Raw genomic sequence first — 22,308 nt, forward strand, 5'->3', positions numbered from 1 at the left:
TGATGGAGACGAGATAGGATGATTTCACTAAGTCCAAACCTGAACCCTATTCAACTTTTATGCGTATACATTCAAATTTCGTTAGTAGTAAAACTTAACCAAGCTGAGGATGGTTTAATTACAAAAATTGTGCTACATGAACATTTAACAGATCACGATATACAAAATCGGGGCATTCCTTTCTAGCATATCAAGAGCAGATATAGGAAGGCAGGGGAAGAAATGGATTTTGTAGTAACTCTTTATTATCCTAACCAAGAGCTCTTTCTTGGAAGAGAGTCCATGTCCAATTCCAAGTAAAGAACAAACCAGAAATTTCAAAGGAGCTCCAGGACTCTTTACTCAAGAACTTGGGACTAAGATATTGTCTAAAGATGATTGCATGAAGTAAAGAAACTCCTCTTAACTGGAAGTGGAAGATGAGAGAAGGCAAAGCCCAGTAGTGGAAATAAATACTATTTGTTTGAGAACCTATGATGTTGTCTAAAGATTATGAGAGAAGCTGACATATGACAACCACAAAAAAAAAGGAATTTGCTTCCCATTAACCAGATGAATACATGTAAACTGAGTCAAACAAAACAAATATACTAATATTCATTATGAAACATCAAGTTTCAGTAACCAGGATTTGGGTTAACAACACCTATACTAATTCAACAATGAACTTATAGCACAAATCCATATGCAATCACTGTCTGTGTATACGCTTATTAACAAAAGAAAATGTAAATCGAGAGAATCACAGTTTTTTCTTCTCAAGATTCAGTAAATGACTAAATGTAATAATAACAATAATAATAAAGATTGGTGAAGCAAGTTTCCTGTGATCATACCTAGCATGAAACCCAGTTTTTATGGGTACTAATAAGGGCGGAGAAAAGCCCGGCGCAAGACAACAAAAGAGGATCCGTAAACCTTCCTTTGCCGTCTCGAATATCAGCCAATGCCATTAACCCATCAGCGATATCTTGAACAACTGAAAGTTGCTTCATCAGTTTCTTTTCTCTCAATTTCTTCCTCCTTTCTTCTTCTTCCGTACGCCCAACTCCTCTTGAAATCGCGATTTCGATACTCGAATTCAAGCACGCCTCGTCTTCCTTAATCCTCTTTAAATCCCTAAGCTTAAGGCTAATACTTCCGATGTACCCAATCAACTCAGCCCAAGCACTGATCTTTTGTAAATTGCGGGAATGTTTGGTGTCGATTAATCCTGATTTCGCCAACCAAATAAACTGTTCGACGAAATAGTATAAACCCTCGCCGCCGTAGGCGATAACCGAGAGGAGAATCTCTTCCTTGGAATCAAAATGGGAGTTCCTCAAAGCGTTGACGTCCTGAACGAATTTCCCGAGCCGAAATGCTTTCCGACTCAGCCCGACGCTCGACTCGAAACTCTTGAGTTGGCGAGTTAGTGGGACCGTTTCCTGGAGAACCGAGGAGGCTAATATGATCTTGGTAGCGTAACGAGAGATCTTGAGGAGCTTGTCGACGCCGTCTCTCTTCGCGAGGTAAACTTCGAGATGGTTGAGGAAGTCCTTTCCTTTGGGATCCGATTGGGTGGTTGCGGTTTGGGAGGGAGCAACGGTTGAAGCATTGGCATCCATGGGGGTTGAGAGAGAGAGAAGCCAATAAACTGGAGGAGAAAATGGGAGGCGAGAGAGTGAATCAGAGGAACATTCTTGGTTCATAGTATGAAACGGCGACGTGCGGATGCATTTGAAATTTGGAAGTGTCAACTTCAGCAAAGCATGAGAGATATGAATTGGTATGCGTGCCAAATCCGAAGTCCAAAAGATGGTTTGGGCCCATAAACCATGCGAGAGTCCATATATCAAAATGGATGTGGGTTGATTATAAGGACCAGGTCAATGGTGATAATATAGCCGTTGGCTTATCATTTCATTGCTGGATTCTTTATCCCAACGGTAAGGAAATGATAACAACGTTCCCTGCAATGCAAAGCCACTACTTTCCCAACCATTTTACATATTACCAACTGAATACGACCCTTAGCCTAAGTCCCTTTGGTTCCTTTATCATCAATTTTTCTTTATCTTTTGGACCAAAATGAAATACAACCCTTTATTTATTCACCTTCGGATTTTTACTATATTTCATAATCATTACAAGATAAATTTCATGATTAATCATAAAAGAAGGATTATTTACTTCTTCTTTTATAATCATGTCCAACTGTGATCATAATTAATCTTTGTAGGATCTTTCTTCTTTTCCATTTTTTTTTTAAGATTACAAAATCAGCAGTGATGATGATTACAAGATAATTTCCATGATTAATCATTGATAATTAACAATGATTTACCTTTGTTTAATTAGGGTTAAAGTAGCACACACAATAAGGTTAATTTTTTATTATTAAGTGAATTAATTTAAATAAGTTTAAATTGTAATAGAGTTAATATTTGTTATATAAAAAAGTATCTAAAAATACTTTTTTTCGAACTCCATGTGATGGCTTGATAGTTAGAGTGTTCACCACCCCAAGTATAGTATACGTTCAAGTCACGTTAATCGTATTTAGTCTTCGACTTTTACCCGATTTTTGTATTTCACCAAAAAAAATTATTTTAATTTAACTTTATTTAATTATTTTTAATAATATCAAAATTAAATTGATTCTGGATCGTATTTCACCGTTTAATCAGCATGCTACAATGGCTTATTTCATTGTCTCTTAGAAATAAATGTAACTAAGGCTTTGTTTAGAATAAAATTATAGGAGTAGCTTAGAGTTGAAGGTATAAAATTTTTGGGTGGTTATCCTTTATGAAAAAATTACTAGTGATACAATTATAAAGGTTGGGCAACTAGCTCAAGTCACGCAAGGCAGGGGCCAATTTGGTACATGAAAACAAATAAATTCAATCCCTTCCAAAATGGGTTTGAAACCGACACGCGGCCACATCACCGGTTAAAACCGGTAACTTGCCCTTTACGGTTATTCCTTTTTAAAAACCTTCGGCGATTCCTCTGTTTCGTTTCGTCGTTTAGTATTTTTCCTCTGCTTTTCTCCGACTCCTCTCCTCCTTCGTCCTCAAAAACCCAAAATTTATCCACTATATCCTGACCGTTTTGCCCTCCCAAAATCCCTTTTATTCCTTCTCCTACCACTTCAAAAAGTGAAAAAGGAAAAAGGGAGTGGCTTCGAGTTAAATGTTTTTGAAGCTCAAATCAGGCTGAAAAACACTTCGCATTTGAAGGTTTCACTCACTTTTCGAAGCAATGTCGGTAGCCACGAGGCCCAGGTCGTCGGCGAAACCGCTAACGGAACCGCGAGCGATTCTCGGTCCGGCCGGGAACAGAGTTAGGGTTTCGGACGAGTCGAAGAGAAGAACCGAAGCTCTAAAAAAGCCACAAAGACCTAAAGTTCCGGTCTCTCAGAGCCCAAAGTCCGTTGTACAAAGCAATGTCTCCGTCGACAGTTGCTGTTCCTCTGACTCTTCATCGAGCAATTCCTCCTTCAAAACGGCAAGCTCTAGGAAAACCGTTAAGCAAAACGGGGTGAAGCAAGCCAAACCCAAGGTTGCTTCGACGGCTGACGAGGTTGTCACTGAAATTTCTCCGGCAATGTCGGGACCGTTAAAACGATGTGATTGGATCACGCCGTTTTCTGGTAAGTTAGTTAAACAGAAAACTATCTTAAATTACTGATTTTTTTAGGTAAAAATTTCAATTTTACTGAGGAAGTTAATCTCTTTTTAATGTGTGTAGTTGCATTTTACTAGATATAGGAACTTAGCGGTGCCTAATAAATGGTGATAACGTTGAGGCTTTAACCATTTAATGTTTTACTCAAGTCTTCTCTGCTGGAGAAGTTGAAAGCTTTTATTACATGACATAGTGCTTCGAAAATGACACCAAGTTGAAGTAAATGTCTGGAAATTCAGTGATTTCCTCTCTTTTTTCATGCAATTATTTTTCTTTAATTTTGTTGTTGATGTTGCTGTCAGGATTACAATGTACTGTCCCTTTTTATGATAGTTAGGTAGCATAGTTCTCATTAGATCATAGGCAATTACCGTTATAGTTTCAAGCTGATGACCCCAGCAAGCTTCTGATATTGAGAAATGCAAATTACATCTGCATTCTTTTTTTGGAAAGTTACCTCACATTGAGGTTTATTTGGTATTGAATTAGACCACTATTGAAAAGGCTACTCTCTTTTTACCAGTGAAATCTCTGACCTGTTTAGGAATGAAGTTTGGTTTGGCCAGGACCGGCATACCGGCCTTTTTCTATTAGATTTGAGGCTATTATAGAATCACTTGTTGTGTTATACAATGTAACAGCTTGTGATTCCATTAACTTTTCTAATGTTTTTGAACTTTTTAACAATCAAAAACTAGGTGCATGTGTGTATCAATCTTGCTAATATTCACTAATGGCTTGTCCTCGACTATGTCCTGGGAATTGGGATAACTTGATGTTTAGAGTTTAATTATTTGTGCAGACCCTTTGTATACTTCTTTCCATGATGAAGAGTGGGGTGTTCCAGTTCATAATGACAGGAAGCTGTTTGAGCTACTAGTCTTTTCGCAAGCTTTAGCTGAACTCAGCTGGCCAACGATTCTCAAAAAGAGGGAGATATTCAGGTATCTTTGTCATTAGTCTCTCTACGAACTGAACTAGGACGTGACGAGATACTTCCTTGATTCTTTATTTTCCTCTCTTTAGGTTTTCTTCTATTTATTCGTTCCTGTATTTTCTAAGCTGTCAACATAAAAGGAGATAAGAGATGGTAGAAGAAGAATGCTTTTGATCAATGTTCTATTACTTGTTTGATTCTTTTTTCAGGAAGCTTTTTGACAATTTTGATCCATCATCAATGGCACAGTTTACCGAAAAGAAGATGTTATCATTGAAAGTTGATGGTTGTCTATTGCTTTCTGAAGCGAAGCTTCGTGCAATCGTGGAGAATGCTAAACTTATTCTTAAGGTATCATCTGGTTATCTTATTAGGGAAAAAGAGTGGGAAAAGGGCGAGGCTTTAAGTCAAACCCGTAGCATCAAATCTTTCATATTTCCTTGTTTTGTTTCATGTCTAATGTAATAGCAAGCAAGCATTGACAACTTCTAAAACTGATAATTGTTGCTTCTGCAAACTCTCCTCCCCTCCCTACGCGCGTAAAACAAACTTAAAAAGGCATCAATTTGCCTATAGCAGCTGGATTAAGTTTGAAGGGAACAAAAGATTACCTTTTATGCTAAAGCCCCGTGGTTTATTGAAATATTGCAGGTTCAGCAGGAATTTGGCTCTTTCAGCAGCTATTGCTGGGGATTTGTAAACCACAAGCCGTTAAGAAATGCATTCCGTTATGCACGTCAAGTACCGGTGAAGACCCCAAAAGCTGAAGTCATGAGCAAGGACATGATGCGGAGAGGCTTCTGCTGCGTGGGACCTACTGTTGTTTATTCGTTCATGCAAGTGGCCGGTATTGTTAATGATCATCTTGTAACTTGCTTCAGATACCAAGAATGCAATGCAACCGTCAAAAAGGACATAAAACCAAAGATTGAGGAAATAGAGAGACTAACTAAAGATGCAGAGAACATTTGCTTATCTCGCTAGTGAATGCCTGAGCCACACGCCACCTTTACCTTTCTCTTGACTAATCACGCAGATCTTAGTAATGAGAAGATTTTAGTAGCAAGAGACTGATGATGACTTAGATGTTCCGAAATATTTGGTTAGTATTTCCCTCACCGTATTGTATCGTGTTTCTTCATCCTCCTGTGTCATCTACCCAACCTATGTGTTCCTTGTAATTGTGTTTGCCTCTGTAGAGCTTTATAACACTAGTTTTTAAGGCTTAAACCTGCTGTTCTCTTATCATTTGGTGGTTGTAATAAAATTTCAATCTTTATAGATATTCATTGTTTGTTTCGAGTTACTACTTTCTTGCTACATATCTCGTGTCTGTATCATTTGAACAGTTGAATTGCATGATATATGGTTATGGGAAATGCTTATAATTAGATAAAATGATACGATGACGACATAAAGCTACATAGCAGATGGGCCAACCTTCGAATGGAAACAAAATGAAGACTCAAATCAACCGAAGAGATGTAGATAAGACCAGGCCAGACCACTCCAATCAGAGTCCGGTCATGCGCAATACCTAAAACATGTTCTCTCATTATTATAATTATTTGACGCCCATCGTTGTAGTGAACGTGGGATTTGTCGGGGGCCAATCCCCACCATAGATGCAGCCAACTCTAGCGTAGAAAACAGTGTTGGCAGTGGGTGGGAGGTCATCAGCTAAGTTTAGTACGACTAGATTTGCTTCTTGGTTAGGTGATTGCCACGTAAATAGAAAGGAATCTCAGCACTGAATATAGAAAATTTGCTTACCAACATGATCAAATAATTCAATACAACCATTTAACAGTACAAACCACTACAACAATATCATTCTCTGCGGTTTTACCCAAGACTACAAAGCCTAAGAGGAAAAGATTTAAGCAACTCTATCACAACCAGAAATATACCACAGTATCTACAAGTAATGCTTATAAAAACAACCCCAATTCCCTAAGGATTCAACCAGGGAATGCGAGTATCAACCGACTGAAATAGAAACGAAACAATGCGGATGAAACTGTTAACTCTTCTGCCACCTTTGTTCTATGATTTCCAGCTTTCACTGAGTGGATGAAACAACAATCAACGCTCTTTAGTATCTGACTGTGAGAACCGAGAATCAGGAAGGGCAAACCGGCTCTTTCTTCTGTTGTAACACGCTTTCACAACAATCACTCCGACTGTTAGCCTCTTTTCAACATCGAGCTTTCCCACTTCCGAGTGTGAGTTCCAGATCATCCAATCCTACCTCGTGAATCCTTTCACCCTCCCACGGCTTTACCTGTCCGTTCTCAAACTGAAACTCTGAAACTCGCCCTTGCTCTCCAATAAAACCGGTGGGCAAACTTTGTGGAGCCAAAGGTTTTACAAGATTGAATGTTGGCGAAGTCGGCACTTGAGATGTAGAAGGTGCAAACTTTTGAAAGCTTATCCATTGACCAGATTCAACTGTGGACGTGTCTGATTCATCACATTCGGGTATAGTAGCAGGGGCATGGAAATGACGATGGGTTGGACTAGCTGGTGCAGAGACAGCATAAAAAGGGTAGTTAAAAGAGGCCATGGACTCTTTGGCAAGGGCCTCCCAGTTGGGAATGGGCTTAGGATTTCTGGAGGTTGGAGAAGAAAGTGGTGGTGTCACGGGGGCACTATTAGAGATTCTGAGAGGAGGCAGAGACGAAGGAATGGCGCTTCTGAGGAACGGAAGGAGACTAGATGGATTATTTGCATCAGTCCTAGTGGGACTGGGGAAGGAAGAGGAGGAAGGACTGACTTGACATGAAGGAATTGGACTTGGAAATGCAGAAGATAATGGACTAGGATTTTGGGAAGAATATGGGGTAATTTTAGCTGAACTGCCTGCTATATCAATCGGAGGTGGCTTACATCCCTGGACAACAAATCCAATTAAAAACCAAAAATTATCAACAAATCAAAGCTCAAGAGGATTATCCAAGAAAAAATAGCAGCTAATCAAGAAAATTTGTTCACAGTCCAGTCAATAAAGTTTCAGTTCCAACACAGATCAATAGATTATTGCCTTTAAGTAAGAGCTACTGTTTTCATGTAGGAATGTCTTTTGATTTTTCCAATATTCCAAGCAAGCAAACAGAAGCCAAATCAAACTGAAATAAAGCAGATCAAGTAAAAAAACCCAGAAAGCATAACCAAACTAAAATCACTATGGGAACTAGATCCAACTAAATTACAACCAAACAAAATGAGCAGAGAAGGAAAAGAGTTGCATCTTGTTTGAACAGATCTACCATTTTGTGAGTAGTGAAAAGAAGAGGAGAAGGGTAAATTAGGTACCTTTCGATAAGTGGTGCCATCATCTTCAACAACCCAACCAGCCTCGGCACAAAGAGCTTTGAGGACCTCGTTGTTATCACAGTGCTTGGGCAGATTATAATTTCCTTGAGCTCTCAGCCCAGTATATATCTTAGCAGCGATAGCTCTTCTCCTCCTCTCCCTCCTCCTGTTGTTCTCTCTCTCCTCCAAGAAGGTTTCCTCCTTGGCACTGGTGCCGGCGTCGACGTCGCCCCATCTGACGTCATATCTCCGAATCTACAACAACGGTGAAGGTGCAGATGTAGGGAGGGGAGGGAACGTCGTGAGGTGCGTTGTAGAGGATTAAAATTATTAAAAATAAAAGAAAAGAAAAAGAAAAAATGAAGAGGAGAAGAGAAATAGAAATAAGGAAGGAGAGGCTCACGAGGAATACGCTTTTCCTTCGCTGGAAAATAAAATAAAAATAAAGAAGAAACAATAAGAAAAGAAGAGAAAGGAAACACACACTCTGCTTTTTTTAATAGAAATTATACAACGCGAGTGAGTACATCAAGGCTCGCTTTAATTAAAAAAGAATAGAAGAGAGAGGAATTGAGAGCGTTGGATTAGGTGAGTGAACGGGGGATGATTGGGACACGTGGAAACAATGAGGAAACGTGGGGAAGGCGGGACAAAGGAAGGGGAAAGTACTGTTACGAGTAATAATAGCAGTAGCATAAAGAACTAAAAGAAGGGGAAAGGTGGGACCAAATCGTTGGAGAGGATGGGACCCCACCGGATACGAGCGTATCAGACAGCTCATCTGATCAGTTTCTAACATCAGGGTTCTTGTCGGCTTCCTTTTATTTGTTTACATAAACAAATACCACTAAATGCACAGTATACTCTCTCTAAAATAATAAAATTAAATATCTTTCTCAACTAAAATTTGATTATGATAATTAGTGAGCTACTTACGGCCCAATTAAAATTATTATGGAGTCATCATCTTTAAAATCCAACAAAACAGTCGAGGAGCAATTAAAAAAAAGCATGTCCATTGCCTACCATACCATCAATGTGTATCCAAGGCCAAGGCGATGATCACAGCTGATGATTTTCCAACATGACAAAAAGGCCCCAACACCGTGTATTTTAGTGCCATACGGTACATCTTAAGTTGCAACCTAGAGTGAGTTAAAAACGTGTGGGTAAATAATTACTGGGAGTATATAGTATTGGCAACAACATGTAATATTATAAAAATTAATTTGTGTTAATTGAGTGAAAGAAGAATATATTTATAAAAATATTCATGAAGCAATGGTGCAAGATTTACGTACAAAGCTTTACTAATTTCGTGTTTATCCTCTGATCTATTTTAATTGGTAATTTTAATTAATTTATTTATAAAATTTATAAAATATTTTTAACTAAATTTTAACTGAATCGATAAATAGTTAACTCATGATATTAATTCCGTAAAATATTTTATAGTAACATTGGTGAGCTTGAAACACTTTCACATATATATAGGATTGGTTAAATCGTAACATTATAAGTTTACAAACACATTAGTTAATATTTGGTACATTGGTATTTTTTTTTTTTACATTTCACAAGTAATTTTAAAATTATTATTTTTAAATATTATATTATATCCCTTTTAAGACATTTGGTTAATCTCGTCTAAAAGTATCAAGTATTTTAAATATACGTATATTAATTCACCGGTTTAGACTTTGAGTTTAGAAAATTTCATATTTGGGCTTTTAGACTTTTTCATTATTGGTGCGAAGTTGTTTGTATTAGGTGTAATTTTCAACTTTCTTTTTCTTAGCCATCTTTAATAATTAGTCAAAATATTTTCAACTTTGTTTTATGCTGAAATGAATGGTGAAAAGATAAGTACATTTTGATCGTGTGCCGAATGATAATATAATAATTGTTAACGAATTAATTATTAGATAGGATGGGTTTAGGAATAATCAAAATCTATTAACAAAATAATATCATATCATTTTTATTCAACTAATAAACTTAAATTTGTTATTTGTTTAATTTTTGATCATTAAAGTGTGAATTATAGACATTAATGAAGTAGAAAATGAAAAATATTTATCCAAACTCAATGAGCAACAAACTGATAGGTCTAAATCCTATCCTCAACACTACTCATTATTGACCTAACTCTCTTGTGTTATAGTGTCCTTCTACAACACTGTACGTAACATTGACAAACTCCCATTTTAAGTGACCCACATTATCTCCATGTGGTCCATTCTTTGACTAACGATTTCACTGTAATTTTTTTCAAATATGTTGGACGGTATATCAACAAGTCGATGCCTGTTTCATATTTTGGAAAAGAAAGAGAAAACTGTAATCCATCACCATAATTCAAATTAATGAATCAACTAAAATGTAAGTAGGATGATAAAAAGTTTGTATTTAAATCTTTAATTTATATATCGAAGATGATTCCATCCCTAAATAAATGCAAGGGGGAATGTACCGTTTGATTTAATTTTTAGTTTTATGGCGCGCGAGACTTAACGCTGGATGGGAAGCTTCGTGGAAGCATACAACTCTATTTGCAATAGATTACGTGAGCTCATCCTACGACCGATGTCCACCTCCTCCTCCTCCAACGAAATTTACCGGTTTTATAAATAAAAACACAAACTGCGGTGGGGTTTAGAATTTAACGCTGGTTAGTTCCTTTTTTTTAATTTGTATACATATTGAGTCAATTTGGTTGATAAGAACTATAGGTTTAACGACGTTGTTGGGGGTAACATTAAATAAAGATGAAGAATGGCTCCTTTTTCTAGACCTAAGAGTACATAAAATAATGTTCTAATCATTTAATTCTCATCTCAGTCACTTAAGGTGAAGTACGCGTTCTAACTTTCTCTTCCATGACAGCGTTGTCATGTTTTTCAAAATAACTTATTTAAAATTATTTTTTACATCACTTTTTTAAAATAAATTTTGATCTCACATTCATTAACACATTGATTTGTAATATTTAAAAAAACAAAATCTGCAGTGATATTTAAATTTTATTTATAAGTATTTGTTCTATTGTATCCTCTTGAATGGCTCATTCACACCTATATATAAGTTACGATCCATTGATGTAACGTATAAGTCATGCACGATGACACGCTATCCACCTTAAGTGTTACATGTGTCTTCGCAGAATGAGATCATGCAAGTGACGGATACTCATAATGGGTGAGCTTTTGAGAAATTCTGTAACACCCCTAACCCTTATCTATCACCAGAACAGGGTTACGGAGCATTACCAAACTTTTCAGATCAAACACATTCAAAACACGTCAGAACAGTATGCCTAGGTATCTAACCAATGTACCCTTATAGGTACCACAATTATATCATCGAAACACATCAATAAGACGTCATATAAATCCAATTTGTAAAGATACCAAATTCATTCTAATTTTCCTATATCATGTTCATTTATGCACTAATTTAAAACATGTCATATTATAGCCTTAACATAACATATACTCATATGTATATAATCGACCAATATTAACTTATAATCTTATTTACAATCAACTCACAAAATAGTTAACATTTAGACGTCCTAGGTACATGCCGACACAAAAAGAAAAAACATTACCACGTTTTGAGTTCGGAATCGTTGATGGATGCCGAATTGGCGATCAAACTTAAGTACCTAACCTGCACACGGAAAACAAAACCGTACACTAAGTATAAACTTAGTGGTATTTCTATAATCCGAATATTAAAGGCAATATAATTTAATATATATATTTAATCACACAATAACATTAATCATTCAATTAATCAATTCATCAACACATCATTTATAACATATTCAATTCTCATCTCTTACTATTTCAAATCTCATACTTGCTATTCAAATAGTTTTTCACATTCAATGTTTTCAATACCAATCATAGTATCATTTCATTTAATCACCCCTATTAACACGAGTAGAACTATGACGAATACACGGATCCAACCAAAATATACCAGTTTGGTACCCAGTACCTCATCGGATAATTCGAAGTAATAATTTGACACTTAGTGTCTCATCGGCTAAATCGAAGTAAATTGACACTCAGTGCCTCATCGGCTAAACCGAAGTAAATTGGCACCCAGTGCCTCATTGAATTAATCCGAAGTAATAGATTGACACCCAGTGTCTCATCGACTCGAAGTCGAAGAAATCCGTAAACTCTTCCAATCCTATGGCATGCCATCTATATCTGACTCAGCCCAATACAGTTAATAGGGTTTAATTTCACTTTCCAATGTTAATATCTAATATCATATTTTCCCAATATTACATTTACACACATATATTCATAATATATATTCCAATTCAATTCAATCAATATAAATTTAATAATTTTATCATTTACCAATTCAATCTATTTCAATTGCAAAACACAAATATTCTGACCTCAACACTTACCGTATACATTAAATAAAAATTACAACAATTAATAACTAGCTTCGAATTATAGAAATACAAGCCAGAAATTCCAAGCTATTCCTCGTCAACTTTATCTTTCCCTTTTTTAGTTGATAGTTCTGGTACGATGTTAGATACGTAATTAAAACAATTAAAATTTATCAACACAATACAATTTAAATTTTATATTGAATATTTCAACTTTTTACTCAACATTTGTCTAAATTCCAATTTAGTCCCTAAACCGAGACTACCTTTTATTCTTCAAATTTAATTCTTTATTTTCATGCAAATTTCATTTTAGACTAAATTCAACTCCCTATTTTCTCATAAATTCTTAAATTTTGTATTTTCACAATTTAGTCCCTAATACTCAAAATTTACAATTTATTCTACAATTCAATCTTTTTCATTTCTAACTTAAAAATCTATCAATTTAATCTCTAATACTAAAATTATTCAACATAGACAACACTTAAAAACTCAATAATTTCTAAAATTTTGACATGGGTCGGGTAGTATTTAACACTAGGATTCTAAAAGAATAAAAGTTACAAGAAAATGGACTAAATTGACTAACCAATTGAACTTGAAACCTTGAAACCCTAGTTTCTCCTTTCTTTCTTTTCTCCTGTTTCGTTTTCTGCTTTGTTCTTTCTATTCTTTTCTTTTCTTTATTTATTTCATTTACTTATTTATTTTATTATATTTACTTTATTATTATATTATATATATTTACTTAAATATTAAGTAATACATATTTTATTAATATATACATATGCATATTATTTTAACACATGTAATTTCTATTACCATCCACATGTTGAAATAAAGCTTAATTGCTTATTTAGTCCCTTTACTTTTCTTTAATTTATAATTTAACTTCTATCTTTTATGTAATTTAATCCTTATACCTAATTGCTCTTAATTCATACAAATTCACCTAATCAAAACCTAATTAATTATACAACTAACTTCGTAAATATTTTTAATAAATATTTAAGAATCCGTTTATGGAAATAAAATCCCAAAAATACACTTTTCGACATCCGTGACTATCAGATCATTACAAGTTCACCAAATTAATTACAAATGAGCCTATGTGTAAAGCAGATAATCACATTTTATATTATTTGTATAACAAAAATATTAACCATTAACAAAATATTTGTGTCATTTTCTTCTCTAGTAAATGCAAAGTTTGATATTACAATCTTGCTTATTTTGTGGCGTGGCCCCGGTTATAAATGAATCAACTAATGGCAAAAACCATAACTTTTTTTTTTAATTAAGTGAAGGAAGATAATAAATTTTCTTGATTTTAATGCTCTTATCATAGAGTAAAAAATTATTAATTTTAGTCGATTGAGTCTTAAATCATTTGATATTCATATTATTGCAAATACAAAAAATATAAATTCAAATACGTTGAAGTCGTTATCTTTTATTTAAGGTTAAGAAAAACTATAATTAATTCTAAACATTGTATAAAAAAGAACTAATAAAAACCCGGTTGTTAGGAATTATTATTACAAAATTAAGATACAATTTAAGGACTATATTGTAAATATTTTGACTGCTTTTCTTTTTAATTCCGTTAACAGTTAGTTTTTAAAAATATATCGGATAAGTTATAGTAAATATTAATTGATATTTTTAAATAGTTGTTAATATATAGTAAATTACCCTTTTAAGTTTTATACCAAAATTATTTGGAATTACATAAAATAGTATGTTAATAAAGTTAAAAGCCATAAAATTAATTTTGATGAAAACATTTCAAATGATTAATACTTTTAAAGAAACTGAGAATGTTTTGCTTAACTTACCTAACGAGGATAATAAAATAAAATATTTTCCGCTATATTTCGGTAGAAATTAAAGTTTTTGATGACGAAATTTATTACAAACGCAAACAAAGCAAAGCCACGTGGCACTAGGAGGGAATCATACCATCACCGGAGTTGTATGATTGCACCCAATATTAATACTCCGCGTGTTACCACTCGTTTAACTGAGGAACCGACGTGCCTAACCAGGGTTAATAACATCATTATTATAAATACGTAGTTTTGCTAACGTTGTGGATGCGAAACCCCCCCTAACTATCTCTCTCCGGTGGCTGCTTTGTATCTGGTTAGGATATTTTTCTATTTCTAATATCATTTTTTCCCTTTTTTTTTTTTTTGGTTAAGTTCTTTGTTTTCTATTGTTTTTTTTAACCTAGCTGAGATGTCGTTCCATTCCATATGAATATATAATATAGATATAGATATATCTGTAAATGAACTGAGATGTCGTCTCTGTTTGGTTGATCAGAAAAGGAAAGAAAAATAAGGAAAGTGAAAGTGTTTTTCTATTATGGTTTTTTAGCATTAGAAGACTAGAAGTTGGTATGAAACAAAGTCAATGACTCTGTCTGGGATCCCAAAGCTGAAAGATACCAATTTTTTTTCCTTTTCTTTGTTTACAATTACACTTTCTTTGTAAACTAAACAGAAAGTACACGCAAAAAATAAAAATAAAATCGGAGTTTGTTGTCGATCGGTTCCTTTAGATTTTGATTTTTGATTTTTTTTGTGTGAACAGAGTGTACGATTGAATTTCGAGCAAATCGATTACACCGGAAGTGAGGTCTGTTTTTTTAGTTTTCTCCTTCTTCTCTTTCTTCTTCTTGTTTGACCGCGTCTACTCTGTTTTTATATATATAAAATAGTATGCGAATCAAAGTTTAGATTAAACAGGGCAAAAAAGAAATGAATTTGGTCATCAGTTTGTTTTTATTTTTGTTGAATGTGATCAGATCACGATGGCCACGCCGGCAGCTGCTCCACCACCGGATATCAGTTTCAAGTGCACCAATATGGACGACCTCTTTACCTGTTTCGTTAAAATAACCAGTGGATCTCCTCTGCCAAACAATGTTATCGATCACGTAAATCCTTACGGAATTGACCCCAAAAATTTACCTGGTAAAGGGCTTAACTTCTCTGCAAATAACCCTGATTAGGGTTATTGTTATCATCAATTCTTCCAGGGTTTCTTTAACTAATGCCCTTGCCACTTGATTGCTACTTGCAGGAGGCGTTTGGTTCCTGATTAACTCCAAGGAGGAAGTCGATACGAAAGGTGGCGAGTGGAAGACCAAAGAGGAAGGTCGTGAAGTTTTTTCCGACTCTGAGATGATTGGTTGGAGAACAAGTCTTGAATATTACGAGGGTCGAGAACCTCATCAACGTAAAACTGAGTGGGTGATGGAGATGTTCAACGTAACTGTGAAGAGGATGTGCGACGAGAAGGAGAAACAGGTACTTGATCGAAACTGGAAAGTCGTATACTTTGTTGACATGTTTCATGTTTGTCGTATTTCGATTCCAACTAAACCCGTTGACCGGTTTGATTGGATTATATGCAGGAAACCAGCTCCCTGTGCCGAGTTTCTCTTGTTCCCAGCCATGAGATGGTTGAGAATGGAACAGGGAATCATTTGATTCCACATCTTGATCTCGATGCTCACAGCAGTTCAAGAAACCCTCAGGTCTGTCGGTCTTTGCTTTTGTTTGATCGATTCGGGTTTTGATTATTTTTTTTTCTTTTCTTTTCCTTTTGGGGATACAAGATTCTGTTGCACATTTATTGTGAAATTTTCAACTTGATGGCTTTTAGACCATACTATGAATTTGGGCTTTTGCGCACCTTTAGGATTTACCTAAAATATCAGCCAAGATGGACCTAAAACATTTGATTAGGGAAAATTTCCCCTTTATATAATTAGGATAAATAAGATACCAGTGGGCAACCAGATTTAGAAAATACATGAGCAATTCATTAACAAGTATACATCGTTTTTGGTGGTCTCTTTTTTGCTCTGAGATTTTGTCATTACTTGTTGGTGAACAAGCATGAAGAGACAGAAGCATTGGCTGTTGCAGAGAGAAATGAAGGAGAGAACCTCTTTGGGATGGACTCTGGAGGTTATGATATCGGTTTCTTTGCGGGAGGTAACTTTTTGGAACTGAAGGACCTTGATAACCCAACATCACCTTCCTCGAGTTCTGATAATTCAAGTGCCATTAGCATTTCATCGGGCGAATGTTTCGACTCGTTGGCTATTTTGCAAGAACTCGACGAGCAAATTTTAGAACAAAAAGATTCAGGTAAAAAGCTCGATGTCTTGGCAGGCGACAAACCAAATGAGTTGGATACGGTTCCAGCCACTTTAGGTACAAGTTTCTTTCTCTGCCCAGGCTCATCTCATTGTTCTTTACTTGTAGCATTACTTTGATTGGTGAGATGAAGCTGTTCCCATGCCTAGGTTTTGATGTTTGATTTTATTGTAAGCAGGGGGTTTAGTTAGTGTTGAAGGAAGCAACTCAAGCAGTGAGGGTGATGAATCCTTCAAAACTGGTGTGAGTGGAGACCCAAACAATCAGGTAGCAAAGCGTGCCAAAGTGGAGGAAGGTCCATCGTCATCTCGTAAACCATCGGAGAGCCATGGTGGAAGAAGAAAGGGAGGCAGTTTAGGGGGAATGCTTAGAAAGAAGTACTTATGCTTTATGCCATTTTAGATGGGATGGTAATTTCAGAGAAAGTAAATTAGCATGGTATTTAGATGATTAATGAACATGTTTTTTAGATAAACTGTTATGTATAGCAGCACCTAAAACTGCAAAGTCACTGCATTAGTCAAAGTAATGAGATTCTTATTCAAAGATGATGAAAGAAAGAAACTTGATCATCCTATCCTCGAGTAGGAAGTCCATGAATCAGTGGATCTTTCCTCTTTTTAGGAGTGGTCGATCACTTCCTTTTTCCATGTAATACTTGGTTTTGAAACTTAGTTGTTAACTGCACCTTCTTTTTTTTTTTTAATTTAGTAATGTGAAAATTTGTTATTATGTCACGTTATTAAATGTTGATGTAATTTAAGTTTATAGAAGTATCAGAACAGATTTAAATATCAAGTTTAAGAATTTATAAATTATAAATTGAAAATTTGATGTTAAATAACACTCCGACTTAATAGTCATATTTGATTTTTAATTATATGTAAATCATACGTGAGCTCATTAGTAATTTATTTTAATTTAAATTATTACGGTTCACATAAATTTATTATTTTATAAAATTAAAAGTTTTATTTGTAATTTTACAATTGAATTACTCGATTAATGAATGAGATAGATCAATAAAATACTTAATATAGTATAAATATATACAAATGTAATCGCACTTGTAGTTATAACAACAAAAGTAAATCAAATACGCTATTACAGCATATAGCAAACTTTGGATTAATCTTATTTTTCCTACATACCAAACCAAAAGAGACCTCACTACTACTACTAATGAAATGCTGAGTTTAGGTTAATGGGAGGGGGTTGTTAAGTACCCCAATAAAATGTAGAAATGCCTTTGGTACCATTAGATTTGGGGCTCCAGCTTTAATTTATTATAATTCTGAGTTGTTGGGTCCATTGCTGGACTTGTTCTATTTATTTTGAAACTTTCTAGTTAAAGAACAAGAAAACCCCAACCAATAATTACAAAAACTAGACATAATTTATCCCTCCTCCCACATGTCTGCGTAAATTCCTCTATATATATGTAACCATATGTTAGGGCATTTGTTATCTATATACTATGACACCGGTGAAAATATGTCCTGTTATACAATCATAATAAAAACATGTAGTAATCCGACCTAGATCTGAACTGATGATCCTATTTGAAAACTCGTGATATTTAGTGCATCCAACACCCCCAAATATCATTCAGTTCATTGTAGGAATAACCCTGATGATCCACTATTTTTAATTAAATAATCCATTTTATTTTTGTTAAAAATTAAATTACCTATTACCGTTCCGTAACTTTTTATCTTTAAAAGAACTTAATAATGATTTATTTGGTTCTTCGACTTTACAAAAAAAATTATTTTAACTTTCTATTTAATTTTTTTTGTCTCTTTTAACCATTGAACTTGTATTACTTGTCAAATCACCCCATAGTTAGTAACCTTTGTAATTTGTGCTATCTCATTGTAAAAGTAATATGAAACATGCAAGTTAAGCTAGCTACGGTGTTGTTCGAATATTGAATAATAATAATGTTACGCTCATCTCAAATTTGATATGAGTGTTTGGAAGAAGTGACACGGAAGTGGTCACTTCATTGGCCAAATTTGGAAAGAAAAAACACAGAGAACACATAGGAATTGTTTAGGCAGTTCGATTTTCATACATTTGCGAAACCTAGCTTAGTGAGAAATATTCACTCTCTTCAATAGCCACAACAAGTGATTCTAACCTATCACACAATCCATGTTGATTCATCTCACTTTTGAACCTTAAAGAAGAATACTCTCACCACTATGAACTCAGCAAGTAAAACCAAAAACACAATCGATTTTACTAACAAATTGCCCTTTAAGAAAAGTTTCTTCACTTGAACAATATAAGTTGTAACACCCTGGATTTTGGGGTTAGAAGTTTTGTGATTTGTACATAAGGTCAGTGGCTAGGTCAGGCATTTGAAGTCGGTTCTACGTTTTAGTGTCAGAATGGGTCTGCTGGTCTGGTTGTGTGTTAGTTTAGCTTGGGGTTTTGGGTTCGAGTCCTCATGTGTGTAATTTAGGGAAATAATTTTAGTCTAATTTTGTTTTTGGGTTTTAAAATACTTATTTATTTTTTTATTGTTTTTGGAAAAGGAGAGTGATTTTTGAAACTTCTCAAAAATTTAGTTTCACATTCTTTTACTTTCTCTTCTACATTTTTCTTTTCTCTTTCTTTCTCTTTTCTCATTCTACTTTACTCTTATTTAGGATTTCAAATAAAATCTTGACATTTTCTCTGCCATTGAATTCTCTACTTTAATTTTCATTGTTGATGTTTGGGTAGTCCAAGAAATCGACCGGAGGTAAGTGGTGTTTTTGGTTTTGTAGAGCAATTTTTGGTTATTCATTTGTGTTAGATTGGTATGATGATAATATTGGTATTTTTGGGTAGTCGAGTTTTAGAATTGTGTTAAGGAGGCGATTTAGTCCGGTTCTGGTGCTAGAGAATCTTGTTAAGGTGTGTTTCTAAACCTGTGGTAATTAGGGATCTTTTTGTGGCTGCTAACTCATGATTTTTCAGTAATTCTAGTGTGATTCCATGACCACACAGGCGTGTATTTTAGGACACACAGCCGTGTTTGGTGGGCACACAAGCGTATGAGACCTTCATACGATCGTGTTTGTCCTGCACCCTAATTTAATGCACACGGATAGAGAGTTACATGGCTTATTCTGTAATACCCCATACCCGTACCTGAGACCGGGATAGGATACGAGGCATTACCAAGATTTTCAGAATAATTTCAATTAATTTATATTATTTAGTATTCATTTTCATGTTTCATGTAACATCCTTCAAATATTCAATTCAAACATCATATAAAATACTATACAATATTTAAATTGTCATATTTACATGCTCATTCAAGATATACGAACCTACCTGACTAAATTGCAGAAATACCAAGATTTAGGGGCATATTGGTAATTTACTATTTTCCCAAATTTCACCCAATCTTAAATTGATAATTTCATTCAATTTATTAATTTAGATAATAAAACAATTCATTCCATTCAATTTAGTCATCTTTGACATTTTTACAAAATTGCCCCCTAAAGTTTTACTTTTATTCAATTTAGTCCATGAGCTTAAAAGTTGCAAATTAGCCATGCTAACTGAATATTCATATATATTTTCCTCATCCTCCTCTCCATTCCACATCCTTAATGTACATATCATGCTTACAAGTAAAGTTATCAATAATTTCACTATTGACTTATATGTATATTCAAAGCTATCCATCTGTGTCATAGTCACTAAATTATTTATATCTGGAGCTATGGAACTCCAAATTAAGATTCGCTAATTTTCCCTGAAACTATACTCATATATATTCTTACCATAAAATTTTCAGAATTTTTGGTTTAGCCAATATGTACAGTTTATTCTTTAAATTTTCCCCTGATCTGCTGTCTAACAGTTCTGACCCTTCTTCACTAAAAATTAATTATCTCCTCGTTTATTTCTATTGAAAATAGACTCATTAAGGATTCTAAAAATATAAATTTAAGCCCCTACTTATTTTTATCCAATTTTTGATGATTTTCCAAAGTCAGAACAGGGGAACCCGAAATCATTCTAACATTGTCTCACAAAAGTTATTGTATCTCATGATTTACAATTACATTGCTTACATAATTTCTTTTATAAGAAACTAGGCTCAATAAGCTTTAATTTCATATTTTATTCATCCTCTAATTAGATTTCTACAATTTTTGGTGATTTTTCAAAGTTAAACTACTGCTGCTGCCCAAAACAGTTTTAGTGCAAAATGTTGACTTCCATTTTACCCCAAATTTCATAATTCATACAATTCAGTCATTGCTCAATTAACCCCTCAATTAAGATAATTTTCTCAATTAATACTTTTTCTAGACATTATAAGTTATTTCATAACTATTGAAATTCAAAATTTTCACATGAAACTCTAACTTCCAACTCATTTACAATTAGGTCCCAAACATTCACTTTTTATTCAATTCTTTCAAAAAAATCAGAATATAAACAATTTAAAGCTCTAATTCCATATTAAATCATCATATACTTCCAGCACTCATCCATAACAACTTCAAAAATTAGACATGGAATCAAAAACTAATGAAATAGTAAGTTGGACCCAATTGTAAAAGTCCAAAAACATAAAAATTTCAAGGAGAAAGGAAGAATTAAACTTACATGAAGCTAGAGTATGAAAACCAGCTTGAACCCTCCTCCATGGCTGTTTTTCAGCTGATGAATATGAAGAGAAATGAAGAGAATTCTAGATATTCCAATTTAGTCCCATTTTTATTTAGCCCATTTTGGCAATTTTCCAATTTTGCCCTTATTTCACCCATTTCCTGATTTTTCTCCGCTATTGCCGCCCAAAATATCTCCTTTGGGCTTATTTGCACTTTAGGTCATTCCTCATTTGACAATTGAGCTATTTAATTCTTTTAGCAACTTTTACACCCTTTTCAATTTAGTCCTTTTTATTTAATTAACCACCCAAACGTCAAAATTTTCTGACTAAATTTTATTACTACCTCACCAACACTCCATAAATATTTCTAAAAATATTTATGGCTCGATTTATGAAGTCGAGGTCTCGATACCTCATTCTCAACCCAATTTACATAATTAATTCTTTTAAATCACCAAATTCACTAATTCAAAAATGCTTTTATATTCACATTTGATTCATAGTATTAATTTATTAAATTTTTAACTCACCCATCGGATTTGGTGATCTCAAATCTCTATTCCCGATACCACTGAAAATTAGGATGTTACATATTCACACAGCCATGTCCCTGGGTCACACGGGCATATGCCTTAGCCACACAGCCGTGTGCCTCCTTTCACACAGGCATGCATATCGTTCACCTGGGCATGTGAACCTCCCACACAGCCGTGTGGCCCTATTTCGTAAATTTGTTACTCTGAGTTGTAAACTGACTTGTTCTAAATATCTGTGCATCCCACTGTCGATCAAGACTTTGTATCCAATTTAGATTTGTGTGTGTATTTGCAATTACCGGGAATACAACTAGTACTGCCACTTTTGATAAATGCGCGAGAGACGTTTACTCGTTAACGTATTTTGTGGGAAGTGTACAAACACAAATGGTTCTAAATCTTGTTGAATGATTATGTGCACATTTGATTCCATCAATCCGATGTATGATTGTTTGTATGTTGTTCTTGTGAGATTGTTTGCATACATGCATTTGCATAAACTAATGTTTGGGGTTGGTTGTGAAGAGAAGGAAGTTTGTATCCTGTTCTGATTTGGTAGTTTCAACTGCATTACATCAGTACGGCGGTTTATCGCACAGTACTGCACATATGTCAAC

At 34.5% G+C, this 22,308-nt stretch overlaps 4 protein-coding genes across 5 annotated transcripts; 2 read left to right on the forward strand and 2 right to left on the reverse strand.

Moving 5' to 3' along the window:
* Positions 1-510: 510 nt before the first annotated feature.
* Positions 511-1,846, reverse strand: LOC108486504 (peroxisomal membrane protein 11A). The gene has a single exon (XM_017790592.2). The coding sequence runs from the start codon at positions 1,689-1,691 to the stop codon at positions 837-839; it is 855 nt and encodes a 284-aa protein (XP_017646081.1). The 5' UTR covers positions 1,692-1,846; the 3' UTR covers positions 511-836.
* An 893-nt stretch (positions 1,847-2,739) lies between these two features.
* On the forward strand, positions 2,740-5,915 carry LOC108484341 (uncharacterized). The gene is made up of 4 exons (XM_017788093.2): positions 2,740-3,637; positions 4,475-4,616; positions 4,819-4,960; positions 5,261-5,915. Exons 1-4 carry the CDS (start codon positions 3,247-3,249, stop codon positions 5,591-5,593), a joined length of 1,008 nt encoding a protein of 335 aa, XP_017643582.1. The 5' UTR covers positions 2,740-3,246; the 3' UTR covers positions 5,594-5,915.
* Positions 5,916-6,373: 458 nt separating this feature from the next.
* On the reverse strand, positions 6,374-8,463 carry LOC108486645 (protein BRASSINAZOLE-RESISTANT 1). Its single transcript, XM_017790805.2, is given in 3 exon segments — positions 6,374-7,502; positions 7,925-8,109; positions 8,112-8,463. Coding segments are annotated over 3 exon segments (939 nt in total). The 5' UTR covers positions 8,170-8,463; the 3' UTR covers positions 6,374-6,806.
* Positions 8,464-14,353: 5,890 nt separating this feature from the next.
* LOC108484445 (protein BEARSKIN1-like) lies at positions 14,354-17,228 on the forward strand. 2 transcript variants are annotated; one of them, XM_017788230.2, is made up of 7 exons: positions 14,354-14,492; positions 14,946-14,990; positions 15,160-15,328; positions 15,438-15,664; positions 15,772-15,894; positions 16,258-16,579; positions 16,701-17,228. In XM_017788230.2, the coding sequence occupies exons 3-7, from the start codon at positions 15,166-15,168 to the stop codon at positions 16,922-16,924; spliced, it is 1,059 nt and encodes a 352-aa protein (XP_017643719.1). In that variant the 5' UTR covers positions 14,354-14,492; positions 14,946-14,990; positions 15,160-15,165; the 3' UTR covers positions 16,925-17,228. The 2 variants fall into 2 exon arrangements, with proteins under 2 accessions (XP_017643719.1, XP_052884576.1); XM_053028616.1 differs by lacking the exon at positions 14,946-14,990 and having other exon boundaries at positions 14,355-14,492.
* Positions 17,229-22,308: the final 5,080 nt, after the last annotated feature.

Source organism: Gossypium arboreum, chromosome 5, assembly GCF_025698485.1.
Source record: "Gossypium arboreum isolate Shixiya-1 chromosome 5, ASM2569848v2, whole genome shotgun sequence".
Taxonomy (NCBI): domain Eukaryota; kingdom Viridiplantae; phylum Streptophyta; class Magnoliopsida; order Malvales; family Malvaceae; genus Gossypium; species Gossypium arboreum.